At 40.7% G+C, this 26,098-nt stretch overlaps 1 protein-coding gene across 4 annotated transcripts in view; it reads right to left on the reverse strand.

Moving 5' to 3' along the window:
- The window catches only part of bmp2k (BMP2 inducible kinase), a 41,017-nt gene extending 15,006 nt beyond the window's left edge, over positions 1-26,011 (reverse strand). For all 4 annotated transcript variants that reach the window (XM_058374526.1, XM_058374525.1, XM_058374524.1 and 1 more), the window contains exons 1-6: positions 25,166-26,011; positions 3,806-3,924; positions 3,260-3,365; positions 2,672-2,814; positions 1,751-1,872; positions 701-782 (exon numbers count right to left, since the gene is read on the reverse strand). In XM_058374526.1, coding sequence (XP_058230509.1) covers positions 701-782; positions 1,751-1,872; positions 2,672-2,814; positions 3,260-3,365; positions 3,806-3,924; positions 25,166-25,316 — 723 coding nt within the window. In that variant the 5' untranslated portion in view covers positions 25,317-26,011. The remainder of the gene's footprint in view (positions 1-700; positions 783-1,750; positions 1,873-2,671; positions 2,815-3,259; positions 3,366-3,805; positions 3,925-25,165) is intronic.
- Between the last annotated feature and the right edge of the window lie 87 nt (positions 26,012-26,098).

The following is a 26,098-nucleotide window of genomic DNA, read 5'->3' on the forward strand; positions in this document are numbered from 1 at the left end:
AAAGGTCATTCTTGTATATTTTTCTCACTGTGCATCTGCTAAAGGTGGAAAAACAAGCTCTCTGCCTCACATCTTTCTTTTTCTAGTTGAAGCAGGAAATGCCCTTTCCTTCTATGCCTTTTCTTCTATCAACATCACAGGACAGTACCCTTTGCTTAGGTACTGCGTATATCCTCAGTTTCATGAATTAATACTTTTTATCAGGCATGGGATTAATTTTTTGGTATCAATTCCAAACACACAGCTTGAAATGGCTAATTACAGACATTCTGCAGAGGATGTTTTAGAATAAACAACATGGTCTGCAGTAAACAGCACTACAGGTGCTAAGAGAACAGTATTTTATAAACATAAACAAACTAGGGAATACACTAAGGCAAATTGTTGCACCTCACACTGGTAAACTTTAAAGACTCCTCCTATGCATTTTAGCAAAATCTATTTTTTCCCCATGACACCAGAGGTAAACATAAAATGAAGCAATCCTTTCGATCAAATCCCTCCCCCTAGTGCATACGTAATTTCTGAAGGAAACCGGTTTGACTTCTGGGTTCGTGTTGCCTGCCTAACCAAACCAGATCGTCAGCATAACAGTCAGTTTAAGCAAGCCACTTACACCAAAGACCAGGCGGGGGGAAGGGTGTGTGTGTGTGTATGTGTATATGGATGTGTGTATATGGATGTGTGTACATGTACCTACCCAGATATCAGCCTTGGTTGTGATGGCTTTCCCTTGGTACAAGTTAATCATCTCTGGGGCTCGATACGACAGGGTTGTGTACCTGCACACAAAGAGGAGGGGATCAAAGGTTCTTCTCCACCAGGACAGCTAGTCCTGATAAATTACATAACTTTCACTCTCAGGGAAATATGGTTATGAATCATTGAGACGTTAGTGATGTTTTGTTTCTGGAAATTTAGGGATTTTCGCAAGAATTGACATCATAAACTCAGGATATTTCTTAACCAGTTTAAAACCTGATTGCCTCAGCCAGGAGGTTCAGAGATGGTCACTTTCAACAAGAAGATAAACGAGACAAACATGCTTAGAAATCAACGATGAGACCCTTGAAGAAACTCAAAATCAACGTTTTTCTATTTCCATCTAAGTTAGAACACTACTGAAAACATGTGGACTGAATTGAAATGAAAGATAAGACTTAAAAACACAAAAATTCAGGTGTTCTGTATGGAGTGTAGCGTCCCAGCCATGTTAGGCATTACAGCATGAGACTTTGCGTTATCTTCTCCAGGGTAGGAGGAGCATTAATGGTAAGAGTGCTGATCATTTTCAAACCCGTGTTTTGTAGGAAATATGGCACTATTAAAAAAATGCATTTGCCTTACTACTATGTCTGGGCTCAAAATATCACATTCTGCATGCATGTGTATGTATTTATTCTTTTTTTTTTTTATGTATTTATTTTCATGACAGGTGCCAGTAATTCATAAGGCACTGTATTTGCATATGCCACAATATTATGATTATTGTGCATTACATCAGATATAAATGTAATGCATTTTGCAGAAAAAGAAACTATTTCTATTAAGGAAGCCACCCTGAGAAACAAACAACTTGAACGCTGAAAAGTATTTCAATTTGATTCAATATACAGTTGCTCCTCATGACTAAAATGACGAATCGAGAAGAAACGAAAAGAAAATTATGAATCATTACGAGTCTGATTGCTCACACGTTGCATTAATCACTTCAGCATTTTCACATGCTATCTCACGATCATGGGCTTACCTCTTAATCTCGTCCTCCACAGCAGTCACGCCATCCTTGAGTGGGTGCAACACTTTGTGGGTGGCACTTCCAAAATCACACAACACGTAGTTCCCTTGGTCATTCAAGAGGATATTTTCCACCTGCGTGAAGACAAGTGTTTAAGAAGTACTGAGAACCGCCACTACTCATGACAGACAAGAGTGCAGGACTAAAGGTGACTGGCAACTTTGGCAAGTTCCCGCAGCAGTCTGCCAGAATATGTCCTTGAGCTTGTCAGGCTGAGCTTAACACGCCTGTCATGCCTGGGTTTCCCTAAAATTTGTTGCTAATAACATTAGCAGGAGAGAATAATTGTCTTGGGAAATGAGGCCTGGTGTGAGTTAGAACTGATACCGGTCAGTGCATTCATTTTTATCTTTTTGACTTTCCTTCCCTCCCTGTTTATGTATAATTACACACAGAGCAGGGCAAGATGCCAAGAGAAGTAGTGAAACAAGGAAAAAAGAAAAGGGTGGACAAAATTAGAGAGCACAGGCTGAAGCAGAGATGCGTACGGATGGACTAAAGTCCTGACATTTTGTTAACTATACATTTCTTTTAAATATTAATGTTTCACATAATAAACTCAAAACAATCTCCATTTATTTTGACAGAAAGAGCCGAACATTTCAAACATAAAAACAGAGACATACAACTACCAGTGCGAGACAGGGGAAGAAGATCTCGCATTCCAGAGATTTCACTATACACGATTGTCAGCCATTCCAGATTCAGATAGTCTCGTATGTTGTTTTATATGAGGGGGGAAACAGGACTGCTTTTTATAGTCTAAGTGATCGCTTGTAGTAGCGTACACCAATCTTCACATGCAGATTTAAAACTTGATTTTGACAGCTAAACCCACTAATTTCTGACTTAACAACTCGTGCTGATTAGTACCTTCAGGTCCCTGTGGATGATTGCTGTTTTGCACTGGTGCAGTCTGGCCACAGCCTCACAAGTGTCACAGAAGATGGTGAGAACTTCGGCCTCCGTGAAGCCACCGTTCAGCCTCTGGTTCATCTGTTTCACTACCTGACCCGCTGGGCAGGAAGAGCAGGACTATTGTCAGTTTAGGCAGTGACGAGTATTATTTTTAAGAATTAGTTTACCTCACAGCATTGTTTAACAGACAAAAAACAGCAATTATTAGCTTAAACCAGTAAACCAGCCACTAAAGCATTATAAGAGGGCTTAAAAATCTTGAGCTTACTGTCTATCAGTTAGTTAATAAACAGATTGCTTCTAGTTTAGCATTTGCAAATGATACCGTGCAAATTTCTAACAGGAAGTGCATGAGTAAAACAATATGGAATCTGAGAAGCAGCCCATAACACACATTCTACATCTAAAATACGAGCATGAATAATACTCAGTGTACAATTTATATATGTTCATCCCTAATAGTGGGAAATGTACTTAAAATGAGTCATGAAGCAGGGTAATATACTTTATGATTGATTAGATATTTAGCAGAGGCATCCTGACCTTTACAGTACTCCATAAGGATGAGAACCTCCCACACACTGTCTCCTACTGTGTTGATGGTGGAGTCCAGGTAGCTCACTATGTTCTTATGGCCTGACAGCTCTTTCTGTTTAGACGAACAAAACAGGTGAAGTTAGAAAAAATAAATATAAAGGAAGCCCAATAAAAAACAACAGGAGTTCAGGTAGGCTGAGGTGAGCGACAGAGGAAATAAATCTTGCCCAAGCGTTTGTTTTAATGTTTAATAAAAATGATCGAATAAAAAATGAATCCAATCAGCTTCTTGTAAGTAGCACTGGAGTTCATGGTTGTTGCAGAAGGACCAATGATCATCTTAGATAAGGCTGCCATGACTATAACAATGGTCATAGATAAAGAACATCTCGTATTGCATACAGAGATGAAATAATGAAACAGCATGCTTCAGTCATTAAGTGCAGGAGATCACGGTTACATTCAAGAACCAGATTTGGTCATTCTTAAAGGCTATTCATAAAGTATGCACTGAAAAATTTCATGGTGTTGTTCAGGAGATGTGCAGCTTACCATAATCGTAACCTCTCGCTTAAAGATGTTCAGATCAGGAACATTATTCACATACATTCTCTTCAGGGCACATCGTACTCCACTGAGGGTGCGTGCCAGGAACACCATGGAGAAACCCCCTAGGGACATGGAACACACACACACACACACACACACACACACACACACACACACACACACAGAAAACAAACGCAAGTGTAAGCTATTAGAAATACTAGTCACAGCAGTACACAAAGTGTAGCCCAGATGCTGTACAGGCTGTCCTGGGAGAAGCATCTTACATACCATGCTCTAGTCAGTCATAGACAAATAAAAAGTGTCATTACTGAGGACAGATCGTTTCCACGCTTCGACGTAACGTCCACTCCATTAGCCATGCTAAAATTTCATTACCTACTCCACACTCAGGAAAAAAAAACACCTCTAATCAAGAACAAGGCACAAGAGATGTCAAGTTGACTCCGGGACACTATACGTCTAATTCCTGAGCCAGTCTTCACCAATTTCTTTAACTATAAAGCATGAATAGGGTCTCTTTTAAATACTTATTAGGAGGACAGGAGTCTATCTGAGAATTTAGTAGGACCGGTGGTCAATCCATTATGGAATAAAAGAACAAACTTATTACAGAAAAATAATCAAATGACAAAATATTGATGTGTAAAATCTGTGGGGAAGTTTTATTTCCTCATTTCACAGGTTACAAGAGTAACATTAGCTAGTGCGTGTATTGGCCACCATTATCCAAACTAGCTATCTAGCAAATAGTCTACACAATAGCTAGGTAAAGCTCCTAACACTTTAGAGATCCCATACACTTTATACCCGAAGTCATGTAATGCCTGACCATCACACGCATATGTAACAGAGTTTGGTTGCCCCTTTGCTGTTATAAAAACCTCCATTCTAACCTCCATTTAGCTACAAGAGCATTAGTGAGGTCAGGCACAGATGTTGTGTGAGAAGGCCTGGGGGTTAGTCAGAGTTTCAGGTCATCCCAAAGATATTCAGTGGGGTTGAGGTCAGGGCTCTGTGCAGGACACTTGAGCTTTTAATCTATAACCGTGGCAATGCTATGTCTTCATGGAACTTGTTTTGCTTAGGTCTCTTAGTTACAGTGAAGACAAACTGTAATGCTTTAGCATACAAGGACATCCTACCCAATTGTGTGCTTACAGTTTTGTGGCAAAAGTTTGGGGAAGAACCACATATGGGTGTAAAGGTCAGGTGTCCAGTTACCTTTTAAGAGGCAGTCAGAATGCTGACATCCATTAAAAGTTTTTCTCAGCGTATATGGCTTATTTGGGGGCGGGGGGTTCTTTATGCTTATTGACATGAAAGCAGCTCTGCTCAGTGCCTAATTTTAAGTTTATGAGCATGTTAACAACTGCAAGCATTAAGTGGGTTCAATTCACAACATAAAAAAAAAGGAAAAGCAGGACAGGGCATCCCCTGAGAAAGGAGGGAAGAAGAAAAAAAGAAAAACCAGAGCTTCTTGCCACCATCTGAAGTGTGAAGCTTTCACACAGAGAGCCCAGTGATGCCAGTAACAGGCAAACGGTGGCAAAAGGAGCCATGCCTCCACAAGGTCTGGCCCATTCGAGGAGGGATGAATGAACCGTAGCAGCATCTGACCTGCCAGCCATTTCTCATTAACGCCAAGCTGAGTCACACTGTGAGACCCACAAAGCAGAGCCTACAATGGTTTGCTTGTTGCCTAACAAACTCTCTTAGCTGACCTGAATAGGGAACGTATTTTGATTGAGAGCCAGTCAAACAGACCTGGGAAAAATGGGGACCCACAATGCTGCTTTTTCACGATATCGAATGGTGTCCGTGATCAGGTTAAAATAGGGGTCTGATATAAAGCGGACATGGGATTATGGAATTATCTACGGGGAAGGCCATCACTTTGTAGTTCAGCACAGAAGCTGTTGTAGTGGAAAACGTATGGCTAATCATAAATTTGGAGCAACCAATTAGCAACCTGCCACACTCTAGTAAATCAAAAATAAGGAAGTGATACATTTTTTAATGAGATAAACATAACAGAAACAATCAGATTTGAGCACTGCTGTGCATGCAAGGCTTGACTAAACAAAGCTAGCTTTGCTAGATGGTCTTCATGCACAAATTCAATTTGTTGTGCCTTTAAACTTGTGCCCCATTTACAGAAACTGCATATATAATTATGTTAGCCTTTTGATAATGTAGAGGCCACAGCAACACAAGCCAAACTGCTCTGCACATTTGTATCATTACCCCTCAGGAGATATACTTATCTCTGCATGCTACAGTGAGCAGCTAATCAACTCACTGAGAGAGTGCAGATACAACAGAGAGAGAGAGAGAGAGAGAGAGAGAGTGTCTAGCACCCAGGCTAGGCAGTTACTCTGCAAAGTTTTGCTCTGCAGTAAAAGGGTCTCCATCTTGCACTGCAAACAGAAATGTGTCAGAGGTGACAGAGCAGGCAGAGGAGAGCACGCTCACAGCTGCATGTTCATTATTCTCTCCAAACGCCGTGCCTTGGTTTCGGCCGTATCTGTACACACAGCACTGACCGTGTTAGTGGAGTCTATGTTGCACTCTGTTTTGGACTAATGTGTGAAAGCATCACTAGATATCACATCTTAAAATAATCCTTTAGATCGGCGTGTCATTCACTCAGGCAGACAGAAGAGTCCACTCTGAAGATTGCATTAAGTTATTACTGATCATAACTAGACTAGACAAGAAAGCAGCACTTGACGAGAAAGTGCCAGAAGAGGAAACTCTCCAAACCATATAAGGGAAATGTTTTCTAGAAAAGGAAGTCACCAACTTTAGGAATTTACAAGAGACCTGGGCATACCCATAAAAGCAATTTACAGGAATAAAAAGAGAAAAACCAGGACCTGAAATCACATGAAGTGTCTCGTGAAAGTAGATTTGCTTTGATCCAAAAGCAGGATGTTCACAGTGTTGTTGCCCAGCTAAAAGCACCAACAGCCTTGGCCTTGACCTAGATTGGAAGAAGGTTTAGTGATGTGTAACCAGGTGAGAAGCACTGTAGGTTCGTCAGTAATGCTTGCAGAAGTGAAGCTGTATCAGCTGTAACTAAGCTGTTTGTTTCTCAAGTCGGTCTCATTCTAAGTAATTATATTAACCACATCTGCATGTGCCGTGTTGTGCACCAGTGGAAATACTTATTGAATTCTTGCACAGCAAAGTAGCCCTGATAAACAAGCCATCCTTCTAATTTCACAATTTAAGCCTCGGTTCATGTTTTTCAAGAGTGGAGATATTCCATCAGTGGAAGGCTAGCCTGGCTTTATCTGTCTGGCAAACATGGATGAGGGAAGATAAGATGAATCAAAGAAATGTTTGTTTTTTTTTTTGTTTTGCTCTTCTCCAAAGTCAGACAATAGGATAGTACATTTCGTACAGGACCTCATAAAAGAAATACTAAGATACAGCGATATTTTTTGTAGATTTTAAAGCGGACACGTTTCTTGACGACATTTCATATCGTCATGTCTAAAACTTCCATCACTGTTTCCATTTAATCATTATTTAAGTAGCAGGGCATATAAAGTGTAATAAAGGACAGTGTGAGGTCAAAGAGTGCGGGAGAACAGAATAAAAGATACACAAGACAACGGAGTCAGCAAAAATGGACTATAAACTGTACACTACTAGACAGTGTAGCAGCAATTAAGAATATCAAAAACCTTGATAGACAGTGAGTGTGAGTGCTGTGTGTGGTCTTGTTTTGTTCCTACTCTGTCAAGACACATTTGTGTTTGTCTAGCTCGGCTTATCGTCAGGCTATAATAATTGCGGATCTAGACAACGTAGTGGGGAATAAAATCTCTTTTTCTACAGCATAGGTAAAAAATAAAATAAAATAAAAACTGCAGTAAGTCAACTGTTTAATTTGTCTTCACAAAAAAGGTCTTGCGAAACTGTTGCACATGCATCTGTGATTTCCAAACTTCTTTTGTTTACCTTTCACAGATTTACTCTTTGCTTTGCTTAGCGTGGTGTCCAGGATACTTCGTCAAATACATAATAACGTCAGCTGAAGTTCAATGCTTCAATTCATACATGGAGCCACAACCTTTAATTAGTGTGCAGAGTAATCTTTTCATTTTTTACTGCGACTCATTTCATCCTGTATACATTATTCAGTCACTGGATCCTGGTGCATCGTTTCCGTGTTTTGCCAATAAATGAATACCGTTCCATGAAGCTCTCTATGTGCTGTTCTTGAGCTAATCTGAAGGCCACACGAAGATTGGAGGTCTGTAGCTATTGACTCTCAACTTCTGCACTCAGCATGTGATGACCCTGCTCTTTGATTTTACGTGGCCTACCACTTTGTGGGCGAGTTGCTGTTGTTCCCAATTGCTACCACTTACAGCTGACTGTGGAATATTTAGTAGTGAGGGGAAATTTCATGAATGGACTATCGCGGTACCATGCTTGAATTCACTGAGTTCCTGAGAGCGACCCATTCTTTCACGAATATTTGAAGAAGCAGTCGGCATGCCTAGCTGCTTGATGGAAGTGATTGGAACTCCTGTATTCAATGATTTGGAGGGGTGTCCCAAAACCTTTGCCAATATAATGCATGTGCACAATCTCTGTATTGCACTGTGTACAATTTATTTGTCTTACAATACTGCAGCTTTCTGTGGTTAAATTGAGTAAGTTATAATGCTTTAATGAGCTTTTAAAGTTCTTTTCAGTGGTTAATTTTATCACAAACACAAAAGCATCACAGGCTGTGTTAAAGAAAAGTAAAACATTTTGCTTCTGTTGGTTCTGTGATCAGATCCTTGGTGCCCACATTTATCTGTCAAGCAGCTATCTGAGCTGTGGAAATGATCCAAACGCACATCCCTACACAGCTTCTACCAACAAATAAATAACATGGCATGTCTTTCTGTAGGTGACCTTCTCTTACCGGTGGTTAAGTCAACAACAATAAAAGGCTGTTGGTAGTTGTTTAGATTATTATTCATCGATTTATTTAACCCAGATTCTCAGTTCTTTATGCTCACTTACTTTGCTGTGATTTTCGAAGCACAAAAATCATGCAAAAAAATTTTCGATGCACAAAAATCATGCAAAAAAATTTCAAAATCCGACCTGAAGTCAAAATTTATCAGATGAGGTTACTGAGAAAATGTAAAATCATAACACTCTCCTAATGACCAGAGCACGATTTCAGCTCTTTTTTGCCCACACATGAAATTTTTGTTTGTGTTTAGGTTTGATTAGTTACATGCAGTGTGAAACACAAACAAATGACCCAGAAGTGGACAGAAACAACATACTTCATTTTGTCAGACAGTCAATGGACTAACAGGTGAGGAAACACTGACATATTTTCCACAGGACAATTTTACTTCCTCGGTAGATCCAGAATGACCGTAAAGTGTTTGTGAATTATGGAAACTTCTGACTGTGCTCTACTTTGTAAACTAAAGAGACCATTGAGAGACAAGAACTCAAACTTCTTGTTATAGCAGGACAATTCACTAAAACTCAGAGGCTTTATACTATGCCTGGAAAATCCCACTCCCAGCTTCCACCATTCCACAGTCCAACTCCCCTCCCACACACACACACACACACACACACACACACACACACAGCTGTCACGTGTCTGTCTATGGTCCCACAGGTGAGGAGTCTTGGGACAACAGGTGGCTTAAGAAAGCCAGGGCATTTTCAGTCCCAGTGGCGCTGCTCACCCGTGGATGGAGTCCATATGCTCCAGGGTCAAGTTCTCTGTAAATCACTGTGCTGTGAATTTTCTTCCCACTCTTCTAAAGCTCTTTCTGTAGACAAAGCACCACATGCTTCATTAACTCTCTCAGAAAAGGGGAGGGTGAGGAGTAGAGAATTGATTTGAGAGAGGGCTTACTGTCGTAGGACAATGAGGGCAAATTACTATTTGTGTGATAAAACAGTAAATAAGACAGCCACCCTAGGGACTCTGCTCCCTGCTAGTGCTCTCTGTACACAAAGACATATCAAATGACTTCATGTTTGTGTAGATTAGACTCCTTAACTTCATCACCACAGTAACAAAAACCAGGATTCCCAAAGTACAGTAAATTATAACAGCACAGAGGTCGACAAATCATACACAGATTGTGTGTACAAGCTATTAATGTTTTTAATTCATAGTTGCCCTATTGCTTTATTGAATTTCATTTTCATTCAGTATGCAGCAGTTTGTGAACTTAATTCGCTTCCCGGTTATACAACGAACCCCAGTACTGAAACTACACGGATCAGGCATAACATTATGACCACTTACAGGCGCCGTGAATAACACTGATGATCTCCTCATCATGGCACCTGTTAGTGGGTGGGATATATTAGGCAGCAAGTGAACATTTTGTCCTCAAAGTTGATGTGTTTGAAGCAGGAAAAATGGACAAGCGTAAGGATTTTTGAGCGAGTTTGACAAAGGCTTAAATTGTGATGGCTAGACGACTGGATCAGAGCATCTCCAAAACTGCAGCTCTTGTGGGGTGTTCCCGGTCTGCAGTGGTCAGTATCTATCAAAAGTGGTCCAAGGAAGGAACACTGATGAACCGGAGACAGGGTCATGGGCGGCCAAGGTTCAATGATGCATGTGGGGAGTGAAGGCTGGCCCATGTGGTTCGATCCAACTAGGTTTTTACCAGGTGAACTAGCTAGTATGCACGGTTTACGGAGTAAGCAGCTATATACATATATATAAACAAAAAAGTACAGCGTTAACCTCACGGTTAAACATATATAGAAAAAAATGATACAAACCAGAATAATATCTTTTACAGAACACCAGAACATTGGCCAACAACGTTTTACTTGGGGTGTAAACCTCATCTGCTTGAAGATCATAAACCCATTCATTTCCTTCAGTCTGTAATAAGGTACTAACTAGAGACGCACTGTACAGTATGTTTTTGCCTAGTTGCTACAGTTTCCTGGCAACTAAAACCTGGTCTGGGGAACACATTGGAGTTTTTACCTATCTGGTAGGCCAGTTAAGAATACAGTTATATTTTATCCACACTGAGAGCAGTAAAAAAATATTTCACACTCATCTCACTGTTGCCCTTGTGTGTGTGTGTGTGTGTGTCTGTATCACATCATATAGGACCTTGTGCCGAAGCATATGACGGTCTCTGAGGATAATATAGTTAAACAATAAAACTCCTCACCCGACCCACTAATGTATCCTTGAAGCCCAGCAACCCAGAAGAGTGCTGACTTTCTAGCAGCCTCATTAACAGTCAGCACAATTGTGCATAACGAGGTAGCATTAGCTTGTTAAGTGAGAGACAGATGCTGAGACTTTATAAAGAACTTGAGAGATCCTGCCCATGAGATCTGATGCTAGAGAAGCCATTCTTGCAAAACAGGGCTTACAATTATGAAGATTTTCTGTCCTAGGTCTAACAGCAAGACGAGTACATTATAATTATAATTATTATACCAACTTCATCAGTTACACTTTGCACATAAAGTACTGGAAAAATGCAGCTGCCCTCATTCCAGCAATAATGTCCTGAATCCACCTTCAGGTTTTGATTGCTGGGTGTGGGTTTTCCTGGCTTTATGGGTAATGCAGCACTGGAGCACCTGCAGGACTAAACCTGGAGTGTTTTGCCAGGCAGGTTTAAGGCTGAGCTTCACATGAGGCCTGGCAGCAGAAGAACCAGGTTTTGTAGTTGACCAAAACACCACATTCAGAATCAGACTTTCCTTTCTGAAAGATTTTACAGTATGTGATTTCTAACACTGCTTTGCCATGAAGCCTGAACCTGGCTAACTATTTCAACCCAGCAAATTAGTTCTTCTACTCCGAATAGAATCCAAAATTTTAATCGCCAACATCCATGAATGCTACAATAAAAGAAACCCCATGCCTAAGATAAAGATACACATGGATCTCACCCTCTCTCTCTCTCTCTCTCTCTCTCTGACCCATGATATCATCAGTCATACTGGATGGGCTCCTTGCACTGTGCTCCCCTCCCTGCCTCTAGGGTTTTGGTGAAACTACTCCTACAGACATTTGCAGTTGCATTACTAATGACCTCAGACTATTTAAAGATGACTAGAATTCTTCACATCACTGACAAAAAAAAATCATCTGTTGTGTGGCAAATGTTATGGTATAAATGCCTTGTTGTAGGGACATTACAGTCAGGTTTGAGCTGAGACAACTCTATACACCCATGCGGAAGCAGAAAAGCATCTCAGAAGACCTTGAGGTGGATGGGCTACAACATCAGAAAGACCGGAAGACCAAATCAAGTTTAGGAATAGGAATCTGAGGCTACAGTGGGCACAGGATCACAGAAACAGGACAGGTAAGAAAATAAGACCAGGCCAATTGCTACTACTACCAAATCCTGACTGATGCACTACATACAAAGACTGGGGTACCATCTGGATGAAGGTAGAACAATTTTACTGGACAGAGTTATCAGTATACACAGATCGGCAAAACCAAGCAAGCAAACAAAAAAAAAAAGGTCACTAGCAAGTCTCAAATCGTGCCTGTACATCCTCCACATGTTCATTTCTCTTACTCTGCATTAATCGACTTAACGATCTATCTAGGTAGCTAACTATCTAACCAGTTTGGAGCCTAGTCGAACAGAATTTAAGGAACCACAACATGGACCTGGTGTACACGGAATCTTTTCCTTGCCTAGTGGGCTAGTTAATACTAATAAATGTTATGACCACATCTCATTTGCATTTACTTCCCATTAACACTTCCCAAATATTTTGTGTTTCCGTAAACACCGGCAGCTTTCCACAGCAGCTGATTATGAGGAAACTGTGAATGTCAGCATGTTTAATGTTCTTATTTGCAGCAGGGTAAAACATACATGAAGCACAGATGTGAAATGATGAAATGATCATGCTTGGAAAATGTAGGTAAGTGTCTAGCTGTCTGTAAGTAAGGTGTCCACTCAATAACAACAAAATGGCTAACCCCTGGAGAGAACGCAGGCTGGCAGTTTCCATATCTCCATAGGAATGCCTCGCGAGACAGAAAAAAGGCCCCATCGAGCCTTCCTGAAGGATCTTCCTTAAGTGAGGTAATCGCCTTCGACATGCGGCTCTCTCTGCAGCAGATGTCAACACTACGTGCTACACAACACTGAACAGACCCTTTTTATGCAAGTTTCCCATCGCAGGTCTTCACAGCCGACCATTTAATATAGATTTAAAAAATTATTGTACAACATGAAATTTAACATCTATTCCCTGTTTTTCCCCTAATAAGAATGGGACATAAATTCTATTAATATTCTGCTATACATATATTGGTATTATTAATAATATCAGAAATCTATACATGTACACAATATTGTACAGTACAGTAAAGTCTTGGGAAGGGTATTTGTCTTCTGCATCATGTTTCCTGTATTAAAAAAAGCATATTTTATATTTTGCAGAGCAACGTACTAAGTAATAGGCCACTTTTCAAATAAAACCATAATGGAGACACGGCATGTCTGGTGAGGGAAAAGAAGCCAGGGTGATCGCCAAAAGTCTGCAGAAGGACTGTGGCAGGTTCACCAAGAAGCCTGGAAAAACTTACTACCTAATTTTCTTATAAAACTGCATGAGGGTGTACCTAAGACCACTGATCCAATTTAAAAACCAAACTATGGTCACTCCAAATATTGTCCTGGTCTTGTCGAATATTACTAACTGCTCTTTACGGTCACATTCTTATACATTTCATTTTCACTTCACATGAACATAAGCCTCATGTAGGTTACTGTATATTCCTGCATGAATTTTTTTATAGTTTTTGTGTGGAATAATAAATATATAATCTAGCTCAATATCAGTGACTACAATCTTAATGACGGACGAATTAATATCCGAATGTAAACGCAGTAGTTTAATGATGGGTAAATTAAATTTCTTAGTATGTCAAGTCAACAGAGATACAAACCCGTGCATATTTATTTACTAATTATTTCATTTATTTATGGTTTTAAGAATGATGTATGATACACAAGTTTCTAATAATACCTCATCTCACTATGTAATCTGTCATGACCTGATTTATCAGATTCACTTTATACAAGCGCCGACCTAAACATGATGATGATGAAGAAGGGGGGGAAAAAAAATCCCTGCAACTTTCGCTCATGCATCATTCCCCACCGTGTGGGTAAGCCATCCATCTTGCGCTGACAGGCGAGTTAAAGTGATCCCACCTACCACTCACAAATATCTGCTAAAGAACACTGTTTAATCTGTTTCCCATATGTGCAAAAGTTACACCACAATGATGCTCACAAATTTATCTGCCTGAATACTTGTCGATGCTAAAAATAGTCACGCTCACTTTTGGTGTACACTTGAGAGATTCTGCACGTACTGATGGCTCCCCTGACAGCACAGCGGGATGACTGTCATCCTTCTGGAAATTTACAGCCACTTTGTTGGGAGAATTTGCCTCTGATATTTCTCAGAAGATTCATGTGTACATGAGAACGTTCTTTGACGGAGCTGGTGAAAAGTGAAGTGAAGCTATTGAAGCAAAAATAAACACTTGAAGGGAGCGAGTAGCATTCGGATACAAAAGCAAACCAAATGAATGTGAAAGTACCTCCTTTTCTGCAGTGCAGATAACACACACTAGTAATGCAATGCATTAGCACTGCATTAGTTAAAAGAAGAACATAATAGAAATTTGTCCCACCGGGACAAAAATAGCAAAATAGCCTAATTACTCACATGGTCATGACTGAGGGCTGTAACATGATAACTTAATCAGGAGCGCATGACTATTATCCATAACTTCCTCAAAACCTGGCACAACATTCTCCTTCGCTAAATCTTCTTTAAAATCAAATAAGAGGGATGATAAAGTGCTTTAATCCTCCTTTAATCCTACGCCAAGCAGAGCTAAGCTGAAAAATAGCTGCAAGGCTCCTAAATATAACGTCAGATATTTATCATTTCTAATATATCTTTCGAGGCAGAAGAACTGTATTTTAAAGAAACACCTGCTCATTCATGCAATTATCAAATAAATCCATCTGTAGTGCAATAACCTCATCCAGATAAAGGCCATGTTAATCTTCACACCAGACATGAGAATAAACTGTAATGTCAGTGACTTTAATCGTAGCATGGTAGCTGGCACCAGACGGGCTGGTTTGTTTATTTCAGAAATTGCTGATCTCCTGTGAACATTTTCTAAAGTCTACACAGAATGGTGTGGAAAAAATAAAAATAAATGGTTCAGCATAAATGCCCTGTTGATGAGCAAGCTCAGAGGTGATGGTCAGACTGGTTCGAGCTGACAGGAAGTCTACAGAAACTCAGATATTCACTCTTTAAAACTGTGGTGAGAAGAAAAGCATGTCTGAACACAAAACATGTCAAAGCTTGAGGCACACTACAGCAGCAGAAGACGTCAGGTTTCACTCCTGTCAGCCAAGAACAGGAAACTGTACAGTGCACACACTGAAATTAAACAGATGAAGACTGGGACAGACCTGGCAATGTTTTTTGCAAACCACTGTTGCAAAAATCAATTATAACTCAGTTACAGGAAACAAGTAAACTGTTATTAATAACATTTAACAACACTGTCAGACATTCCCTGCTTATTTTCTCAAGATTATGAATCTTAGAGGAGATTAGGTCACTTAATTTAGATTAAAAAAAATGTTACAGTAAATATCGTGTACCACATGTTTACCAACCAACCAAAACAAACTTCAAACATGCATTAAACACTATCGCTCCAGTATCTGTTAGAGAGACAGGAACCTTGGTAACTCAGACATGGGTTTTTACATAAAACCCCCGACAATGTATCTGTTCCCCATTGCTGGGAAAATTTGTCTCTGAGGAGGTGACTGGCTAGCTGAGAGTTCATTTTCTTTCCTTTTTTTTCACAAGTTGAAACCATGTCAGTAACAGCTAGCATCAAGACCCTCCAGAGCATCTGTTTAGCATCACTGTCGAACTCGGGCATGGTAAGGTCATGTGAACAACCTGCATAACCGCACTGCAGAGGTCCGAGCTACAGACCTAATGATAAAGTTGCCTAAGCAACAGCAAAAAAAAAAAAAAAAAAAATCTCTGGACACTATAGCAGCAGTGATATGCAGATCTAAGCGCTTTCCAAAATGTCAACGTAAATAAAACCCAGCAAGAGAGTGATCACTAATGTCTGGCACTGACTTGGTGACGAAACAGTTCAATCATTAGTTCTATTCACTCTAATAACAAGAGACAGCTGTGCTGTTTGTACTACACTGATGTTTAGACCTACAGCAAGAGAAGTTAGCTGTATTTAACAAAACTGTCAGAGGGGAAAAACGATCATGATCATATGTTCTTTCTTCCCACTCTGTTCTTTCTCCTAATGTTTTGTTTACATCTAGAAAGGATATGTTGGCAAAGTTAGTCTCTTTAGAGTTTAAATGTTTAGGCTGGGTCAAAACCTAGGTTAACATTTACACACAGAATATCTCAGCATTAAGTTTACATACACACATTCATCCATCTATAAGAGGGAGCGAGAAAGAAAAAAATGACTTAACACATGCATCTTTCAAGATTTTGAGAAGTCACTGATCTTCTTTCATATACATGAACGCACAGATGCCCATGGATAGTGGGCAAAGTTTACCATCCCTCACACCCTCAGAGCATGGGCAATTATGTTCCCTTGGCTCCTAATCACTGATGGCATCGAGATTTCTGTCAGATGACTTCCTGTATAGGTTTAGCATATACCAGGCATTTGACTTGCAGCACTACTCTCCGAGATGCTGTTTTTTCAAATTTACCAACAACTTCTGCCCAATCAGATTAGATAATTAGTGGGGCAGTGGTGTCAAGTGGTTAAGGCTCTGGGTTGTTGATCGGAGGATCCGGGGTTCAAGCCCCAGCACCACCAAGCTCCACTGTTAGGCAACTGAGCAAGGCCCTTAACCCTCACTACTCCAGGGGTGCTGTATCATAGCTGCCCCTGCGCTCTGACCCCAACCTCCAAGGATAGGATATGTGAAGAAAAGAATTCCACTGTGCTGTAATAGTAAAGGCTTCATGCCCTCAGTTCTTCTTCCTAATTCAATAGTATTATGGCGTAATAATAACAACAACGTTAAAGCTACAACTGCTATTACTACTAAAAATGAAACAATAATAAATACAGCATTAACAGAAATAATTACATTTTTTCATCAAAATACTTCAGAGTGGTTTACCTTCTAGCTGCCTTCATCAGATCTATGCACTGAAGTTGACATCCTGAAACTGGCTTCCTCAGAAAAACCCTGAAATTTAGTGGCATACCATCCTCCTGTGGTTAATGTGCATTGTTCAGAAAAAGAAGCAGGCCAGGTCAGATTCTAGAAATAGAGGGAAATGAATGCTTTCTGAACTTATCCAGCGTGAGAGAATCTCAGTTAGACAAAAAGAATTAGGTCTGCTAGGTTATGTTGTCTATGCTAGGCATGATACCTTGAGAATACAAGTGCTTTGACAGGTAATCACTTAAGAAAACCTTCTGAGCTGACGCACAGGGCGAGGTACCGACAGTACCACTTGCAGGGACTTGAATGACCCATTTTCTCAACAGAGGGAGTGTATTCGTGTGTTAATCACTGCAAATCCAAGATTTTCAGTGCAAACAAGCAACAACCTTGCCTGGTGTCTCACACTGTCAATTTTCAGGAGAAACTGCAGTACTGGTCTCAATAGGGTGAAGGCAAATTTCAAAGAACAACCACAAAGAGCTTTAAATAGAAATGATGAGAAATCGTTCACAATACAGTCTCACATAGCTTGTTCATTTAAAACAGTTATATTTCCATATCTTCGGCACTAATCTGCTGAGACATTAAGCGGTCTGCACATTACAGCCTGCATACGCTTCCCCAACTTCCTTTACATCTTATCTTATTTGACAGATACCACAAACTGTGATGTTGCCTGACAACTGGCTGAACAAGAAAACGACACATAACGATTTCCATTAATTACAATATGAACTTAAGCAAATAATACAACTGTAATAAATCTTACAAGTTTCCTTAAAAGTAAATATATTTATAGCAATGGCTGATTCCGACTCACATCAACATGAGGTATCACTGTTAAAGTAATAACCTGAGGGCTATTCTTTGGGACATTTTTAAAGAAACTGGGAGGCGAGCACAGTCCCAGATCCAGTTTGGCACAATCGAAACAGCCCCAAATACTCAGGAACTGTCAGAGGAAAGATTACATCTTTTTCTTTTATTTAGATCCCCAATCAGGAAGCCAAAGGTCACCGTGGCCAAGAAAAGCTCCCTGAGATGAGCACTTGCGGAAACACATAGCAAATTTGTCCTCTTTTAGGTGATGAATAGTGTGAGAGCACAGAACCTTCTTTAGGATTACAGCAGCACTATAAAACTACAAGTACAAGTCAGATTATCCACTGAAGTGACAGACCTTTCGAATATGTGGATCCATGCCTGACCACAGAAAGTGAGTCACAAGTGCTAAAATCTCCAAGCTAAAGATCACACTGTGAGTACAGAGTCTGAGAAAAATAAATGTAATAACATTAAACTCTGGCTTATTTCAGTTATCAGTTATTATCCAAGTAGTTCCAGTGAGTAAGCTGTACTGCGTTTTAATAAGACTAAAATGCTAATGAGCATGAAAATGGCTGTGCTATCTGGGTGGCCAGGATGGCGTACCCTCTCCCCTGTTAATCACAGTGACACCAGCCCATCATGGCCGTCTGTGAGCTCACGCATGCAGTTGCTGCTTTCCTCAAAGTGTGTTATGCAGCCCTGCTATGCAGCATGAGCAGCCATGGTTGGCTAGCTTCAAACGTATTGGAGGAAGCACATGATAGCTTTCACCTTCCAGGATTGGAAGCAGTTGTATGACAGGAGGGGGGAAAAAAAAAAAAAAAGACCAATCAATCACAATGATATTTAGTGAGTGTGCATTACATTTTGGTACTTTCCTTTCTTGTAAACACAATCAAAAAAATTGATTACAGTACTTTATTGATCATTTAAAAACTGGTAATATCACTTTCTGTTCACTCACACAGGCCTACAGGCAGTAATGAGCCAGGTGTGCAAACAGAACTTGAGCCAGATGTTTCAGTCCATAAACTGCAGCACGAATGTCAGTTATCACGCTGCTGAAAACCACCACCTCACACACACACACACTGTTACTCATCGGGAAGCGTGATAAGAAAGCTGGTGTTACTATGAGCTTGTTGATGTAGACGCTCTTCTCCTTGTCTCCTTCACGCAGTCACTGAGAAGGGGAAAAACTCAAGGTCAGCTGAATAATGCTGCACTATCCTCCCTGCTGCGAAATTCACCACTGACCAAAAATGGCCCCCTGCTTTATCTCTCCTGACAGTGGAGACAAACATGTTTGTTTTAAGACACCACCAGCATTGTGCTTTTGTGCACATCCCCAAACTGCACACTCAGATAATTAGGCCTCTCCCTGCCGTTGCATAATCTCTTGGAAGAGAAAAACAGTTTAGAACTATATACAACAGCTATACAAACACATTTGGATCACAATGCCTTGTGGCAGCTTTAAGAGAAAGATTTAGTAACCAAACCACAATGAACTGAAGGAATGTCATCATTGCAAAAGCATATAATTCTGAAGATTTACTTACAGGTGGATACAAACCTAAATGTCATGATCTCTGCTTAAGCTCATAAGAGCTGGAATTACAAATGAGTCTAAAATGCTTCATTAGGCTACAAAACAAAAGCTGTGTCATGGTTTGCTCTCACACAAACACTTAACATTTAAATGCTAACCCACACGTTACAAACATCTAAAGTTGAAGTCATCCGCTCAGAGCAGAGGTGTGATCATATACCAGCAAGATTTACTCTTACACACGAGTGACAGGAAGCTGGATTTCAGTATTGTTATGAATAACTAGACAAGAAAAGAATTAGAATTAACATATCTGATTTGATCTGTAAACAGATTGTTTAACAAGTCATCCATCATGAAGACCCTCTCATGGCTTTAATCCTGACTACCAGAAACACTTCGATTATGAATATCCACTATACAACTTCCAGTGAACAAGCTGTTACTATAGAAACAATAATATAATTATAGTCGATTAAGGTCATTAAAATAAACCTGTGGTTTTAATTACTCCAAATTAGAAAATTAATCGACACCTTCTGATCGATTAGCACTAAACGTCGAATCCCATCCTGCTTTTTTCTGTGCACTTGTAATCAGATACTCTGAACTGCTTATTATATCCATGTCCGTTACCATTTCAACCTTAAAATAACAATTGAGGGCATGATGACCAAACTAGAAGCAAAAACAGTGAGGTTTGGTGGGCAAACACAAAGGAAGTGATCTCCATCACGGCACAGCGTGCTGCATTGTACCAGCATTCTTTTATAAGCTGCTAGAACAAGACAAAAGCGCACACAATCCTCCCATTCATCTCCAGTGTGGCGTGCAGATAATGTAGATTGCAGCTTTGACAGGGCAACATTACCAAGCATTCATAATTAACGGCTGCACTAACTGGAAAAGTTATCTGAACTCTGTGGGATGTACCTGGTTTAAATGGGAGATGAGGAAAATCTAAACATGTCTGATTGCATTAAAGTGAAGTGACTTATACAAAGTTTCACAACTTCTCTGACGAGTCCATGATCGGAAACAAAGATGAGGTCACTGCAGTTACACCAATATCAAAATTTACCAACTGATCAAATGCACGTTTTCTGCACCGCTTGGCATACTGCTGTGTTCAAAAATAGATGTAATTCAGAGATACACATCTCTGGACCAAATGTACATCACTAAGCTAAATCTAGTCTAAAACAAACGTCACGCTTCAGCTCCAAATCGTCCAGCAAACTTGACTTGCGTCAGTGTGATGCTGACCACTGTTTTCCAAATGACTAGTGCTCTGTACAACATAAATGCCACATCCCTGTGTACAAAATGAAGTACTTTGTATTCAACGCTGCGTGATTGACCTCTGCGTTCGCAAAGCTCTGACTGCCCGGATGTATCGGAGGTGGATAAATCACTCCCCTGTACACCAAGACAAGCTGTGTACAAGCTTTTCGTTTAAGTATCTGTGGTTGCTGGTTCTGTAGGCAGTTCATGTAGTGATAACTAGCATGTAATAAGCTGAAAGAGGATAGACAGACAAACAGACAGACAGACACACACTTTATTCATCCCAAAGGGAAATTCATAGCTTCCAGCAGTATCCACAAACCCAGGTAATAGATAAAATAGGAATATTAAAATACCCAAATTAGGGTACAAAACTAAAACAAAAATATGTCAAATAACAAAAAACACTACACCCAACTGACTCACGAAACAAATTCACATTTGATGCACAGAAATATTATAACACCTCTATACTGTACCTACAACACGCTCACCGGCTATGCTACCAGTCATCTGAACAATTTTTACAAGCTGGATACATTAGCGTGCACAAATGTCAGACTATTTGTTTAGAATCAGGAACACGCAGGTATTTGAAAACAATTGTGAAAAAATTTCAGAGTAAAGTCATCTCATAACCATCCTGTATGCAGTCACGTCAAACACTGAGTAAAAAAAGATTCTAGTTTGATATATATTTAGACATAAATATATATTTAGATTTCAAAATATATCCAACTGCCTAATATTGTGTTGGTCCCCCTTTTACTGCCAAAACAGCCCTGACCCGTCATGCACTGTGTATTCTGACACCTTTCTATCAGAACCAGCATTAACAGCAATGTGAGCAACAGTAGCTCGTCTGTTGGACCGGATCACACGGGCCAGCCTTCGTTCCCCACGTGCATCAATGAGCCTTGGTCGCCCATGACCCTGTCGCTGGTTCACCTCTGTTCCTTCCTTGTACCACTTTTGACAGATACTGACCACTGCAGACCGGGAACACCCCACAAGAGCTGCAGTTTTGGAGATGCTCTGATCCAGTCGTCTAGCCATCACAATTTGGCCCTTGTCAAACTCGCTCAAATCCTTACGCGTGTCCATTTTTCCTGCTTCTAACACATCAACTTTGAGGACAAAATGTTCACTTGCTGCCTAATATATCCAACCTACTAACAGGTGCCATGATGAGGAGATAATCAGTGTTATTCACCTCAACTCTCACTGCTTATAATGTTATGCCCGATCGGTGTATGACATGAGGATGAAAACTGAACAGCTCAGAGCCTAAACATTTGCTGTCAAGACTCTAGGAGAGAAATAGGACTACGGCGTCTTGTTGGTTTTGTTTAGTCCACTTTCTCACTATGGATTAATACATAACTTAAGATGCTGACTTTTGGCAGCTGTATGTTCACAAAATAGGCATTTTCTTGTTTTTTTAATTCATGTGAAAACATTAATTCCTGCATGGAAACGGCTTTTCCAAATCATGTAAACTGGCTAGAGAGATATACGAGTTGTGAAATCCCCACAAAATATTTAAAACACAGTAGACATTCTCTGCCATGTTAATCAGCCATGAACAAATAAATTCAGCTCTAATGGCCATTTGGCTCGGACATCCCTCGAGTACGCAAAGGAGGAAGGAATCAGAAAAAAAAAAAGGAACTTGTGAGACTCGGTCCAACGCCACAGATGTTTGTGTGGCTCAAACTCTGTGCTGGCAAAGAAATTTCACAATTCTGTGCAGTCAGCAAGTTTCACAGTGTTGGGACCCTTTAGCTGGAAAGACAAAATGACATTTTGCAGAAAAGAAAGCTCTGCTGCTTGCATTACATGAAATATAAGACAAGGGCTGGATCTAAGTGAAAGAACATCTGACTCAAAGCCTCACAGTCTCAACAAGCTATATGTAAGAGATCATAAGTCTGTGGTCAATCATTTTTATACCATAAATCAAAGACCCTCACTTATATCAACCTTGGAAAAATACAGCTGTATGAAGACACAGAGGAGAACATAATCACTTTAAGTTAGACATTAAAATGTCCATATTATCTTATTTTTTGTTACTCACAGCTGTATAAACGGCTTTAAGATGCACACTATTGAGATTATGTATAAAAAAATACACTAGTACATCAGACATATATCTACTAACATCTTGCTGATATACGGTTTCCCCCAAAGGTCATGTGACATCTTAAATATGTTAGGCTTGTACAGGCAGTGAGACACTTTGCAAGTCAATTTCAGTTCATATGTCATATCCAGAACCCCTTAAGAGCTGGGAGCACATGACTACAAGGAAAACTACTTCTGTTTTAAACCAAACAAAACAAAGCAAATAAAAAAAAAATCCCACACACAAAATGTGCAAAAGATGGATCTCATGATAAGTCATCTCTGATTTGCTTTCGGTTCAGGATTCACAGGAAAAAAAAAGAAAAACCATACCGCACTTCTTGCTGCTGAAACAGGGGAATTTGACTAGTGTATGTTGGGAGATTTGACTGCATGATTCATGACGAAGGCCAAGCAGCTGACGTGCGTAGGATTGCAACAACAGGATGGCCACATGCTAGGAAGACCGAGGTCAAGGTTCACCCTCGGGGATACTGAACTTTATCCATGGTATTTCTATATTTATAATCATTTTAGTGAGCTTGGATTGGAGATATCCTGACAATTCCAAACTTTAAACTTGGGGAAATTCGATAATACAATGCTATAAATAAAAAGAGGTCCCCTGTGGGGTCTCTTTAACATCTTAATCTGAGACATTAGCCTGAAAAAAAAATGGTGTGGTGTTCCTAGCCCTCCTGATGTAAAAGTACAGCTGTATACTTAAATCATGAAGTCCAAACATGTAATGTCTGAGCATTTTCACTTGTGCATTCCAGGATATTCATACTTATTGATATATTTTCCTGCTGGAGGCATCTCATCATGTGTAGTTTTGTGCTTAAAGCTGTTTTGTGACAAAGGTACAGCAGACCTAGACGACTATATTGGACAAAAGTCCAGCAGACCTAGACGACTATATTGGACAAAAGTCCAGCAGTACTAGGCGAGTATATTGGACAAAAGTCCAGCAGTACTAGGCGAGTATATTGGACAAAAGTCCAGCAGTACTAGGCGAGTATATTGGACAAAAGTCCAGCAGTACTAGGCGAGTATATTGGACAAAAGTCCAGCAGTACTAGGCGAGTATATTGGACAAAAGTCCAGCAGTACTAGGCGAGTATATTGGACAAAAGTCCAGCAGTACTAGGCGAGTATATTGGACAAAAGTCCAGCAGTACTAGGCGAGTATATTGGACAAACGTCCAGCAGTACTAGGCGAGTATATTGGACAAACGTCCAGCAGTACTAGGCGAGTATATTGGACAAAAGTCCAGCAGTACTAGGCGAGTATATTGGACAAAAGTCCAGCAGTACTAGGCGAGTATATTGGACAAAAGTCCAGCAGTACTAGGCGAGTATATTGGACAAAAGTCCAGCAGTACTAGGCGAGTATATTGGACAAAAGTCCAGCAGTACTAGGCGAGTATATTGGACAAAAGTCCAGCAGTACTAGATCTAATCATGTACCTTAATCATATTCCTCTGTTCTCTCCATTATCTACCCTACACAGGGTCACCAGGAACCCGGAGTCTCTCCCAGGGGATTCTAGGTACAAGGTTAGGGACACCCTGCTCAAGGTACCAACCCAATATTGGGCACAATCACACCCATTCACACACTACAGATAACTCCGAGATGCCCATCAGCTTCAAATTCATGTCTTTAAACTGGCGGAGCACCCAAAGAGAGAAAACTCCAAACTCCACACAGACCGGAGGCAGGAATCGAACATTTAACCTCCCCCCAGAGGTGCGGGGCAAATGTTCTAACCACGCATCATGTTCCTCTCTAACTTATTCCTATTCAAATAAGTAACTGCGCAAAATGTTCCCATCAAGCGGACAAGAATTTGTACCTGGATAGTTCATTTCTTCTCCAGAGAATGCATGACCCACATAAGTTTTCACTGTATTTAGTAAATGAATCGTTTAGAGCGGGTGTGGAAAACATATGTCTGGATATTCATAACAGACTAAAGTGTTAAGAAGAACACGATCAATTAAACAGACAGAGCTGTCAAGGAGGAAGGAGCTGCCAAAGAGGATTAAGATGGTAGATAAACCTAATAAAGAGAGCTGTCAGGTGGAGCACAGGGAGCAGGCCACCGGTCCACACCTCGGGCTACAGGGATGTTCGGGTTGTGAAGCAGATGGCTGAAGAGAGTTTGCATTCACAGCTGATTAAAAATTCATGCAAGCAAAAAAACCGAGGTGTTGAACAATAAAATCTGACAAGTTAGAGACTTGTCTCATTACCTTCTGCAATGAGCTCGTCCACCGTGACCTGGTATCTCCCGATAGCGAAGACTTTCCCGATGAAGTTGCTGCCGCCGCTACCGGAACCGGAGCCCGAACCACCTCCCAGTCCTCCGCTCTCCGACTTCGGCATGCGCGAAAACTTCTTCATTCTTGCTTCTATCTCGCAAATAGTCCTCCCCAAACGTAAACCAGCAGTTCGCCGCTTCTATCTACTCATCACCACCTCCTTTTTTCCTTTTCTTTCTTGTCCTTCGAGCTCCGCGAGAAGTCACTTGAACACCATGGTACACTTCCTCCAGCGGCTCAATAATCCCACCAACGGTCGGCTACGCTCCTAACGTAGCTCACGTCGTTACCGTACCGCTTGCTTACGCTAATTAGGACTCCGACAGCAGATTGTTAGCCACCCACGGATTAATATTAGTTTAGACCTCTCGGCTCAGTAACACCAAATAGACAGTTCTTCATCCCCAGAACAAATTGCGCGAACAAAAAAAATCCTCAGCTTAGTCTGAGGAGAACCCTGAAGTGGGTGTGTGGCCACTAGGCTAGGCGAGCTAATGTTAGCCAAGTGTTCTCCAGAGTGCAGAAAACGCCTCCCCACTTCCCCTTTCGGAGTTAGCTCCTTAGCGTGCTAGCCGGCGCGCTACTCCGAGAAAAATATATATATATGCCCTTTTAGAAGGACAGCTCGTCTCATAAAGTCGACATTACAGAGTCCGGACCCGCGGCTGGGGCCGAGTTTGGCGACGAACGCCGGTTATTTCGACCATAACCAGGCTTTCCGCACACGCCTCGACTAAAGAAAACTCTGGTGACTGAGTGAAAGTGGGAGGTTTTGTTGTTGCCCAGCACGCGCCAACCAAACTCCGGTGTGCGTGCGCGAGACGTGCTATTGTAATGATTGGTGTGCGAACACACGCTCCGGTT

This window comes from Hemibagrus wyckioides, linkage group LG22, assembly GCF_019097595.1.
Source record: "Hemibagrus wyckioides isolate EC202008001 linkage group LG22, SWU_Hwy_1.0, whole genome shotgun sequence".
In the NCBI taxonomy this organism is placed as follows: Eukaryota; Metazoa; Chordata; class Actinopteri; order Siluriformes; family Bagridae; genus Hemibagrus; species Hemibagrus wyckioides.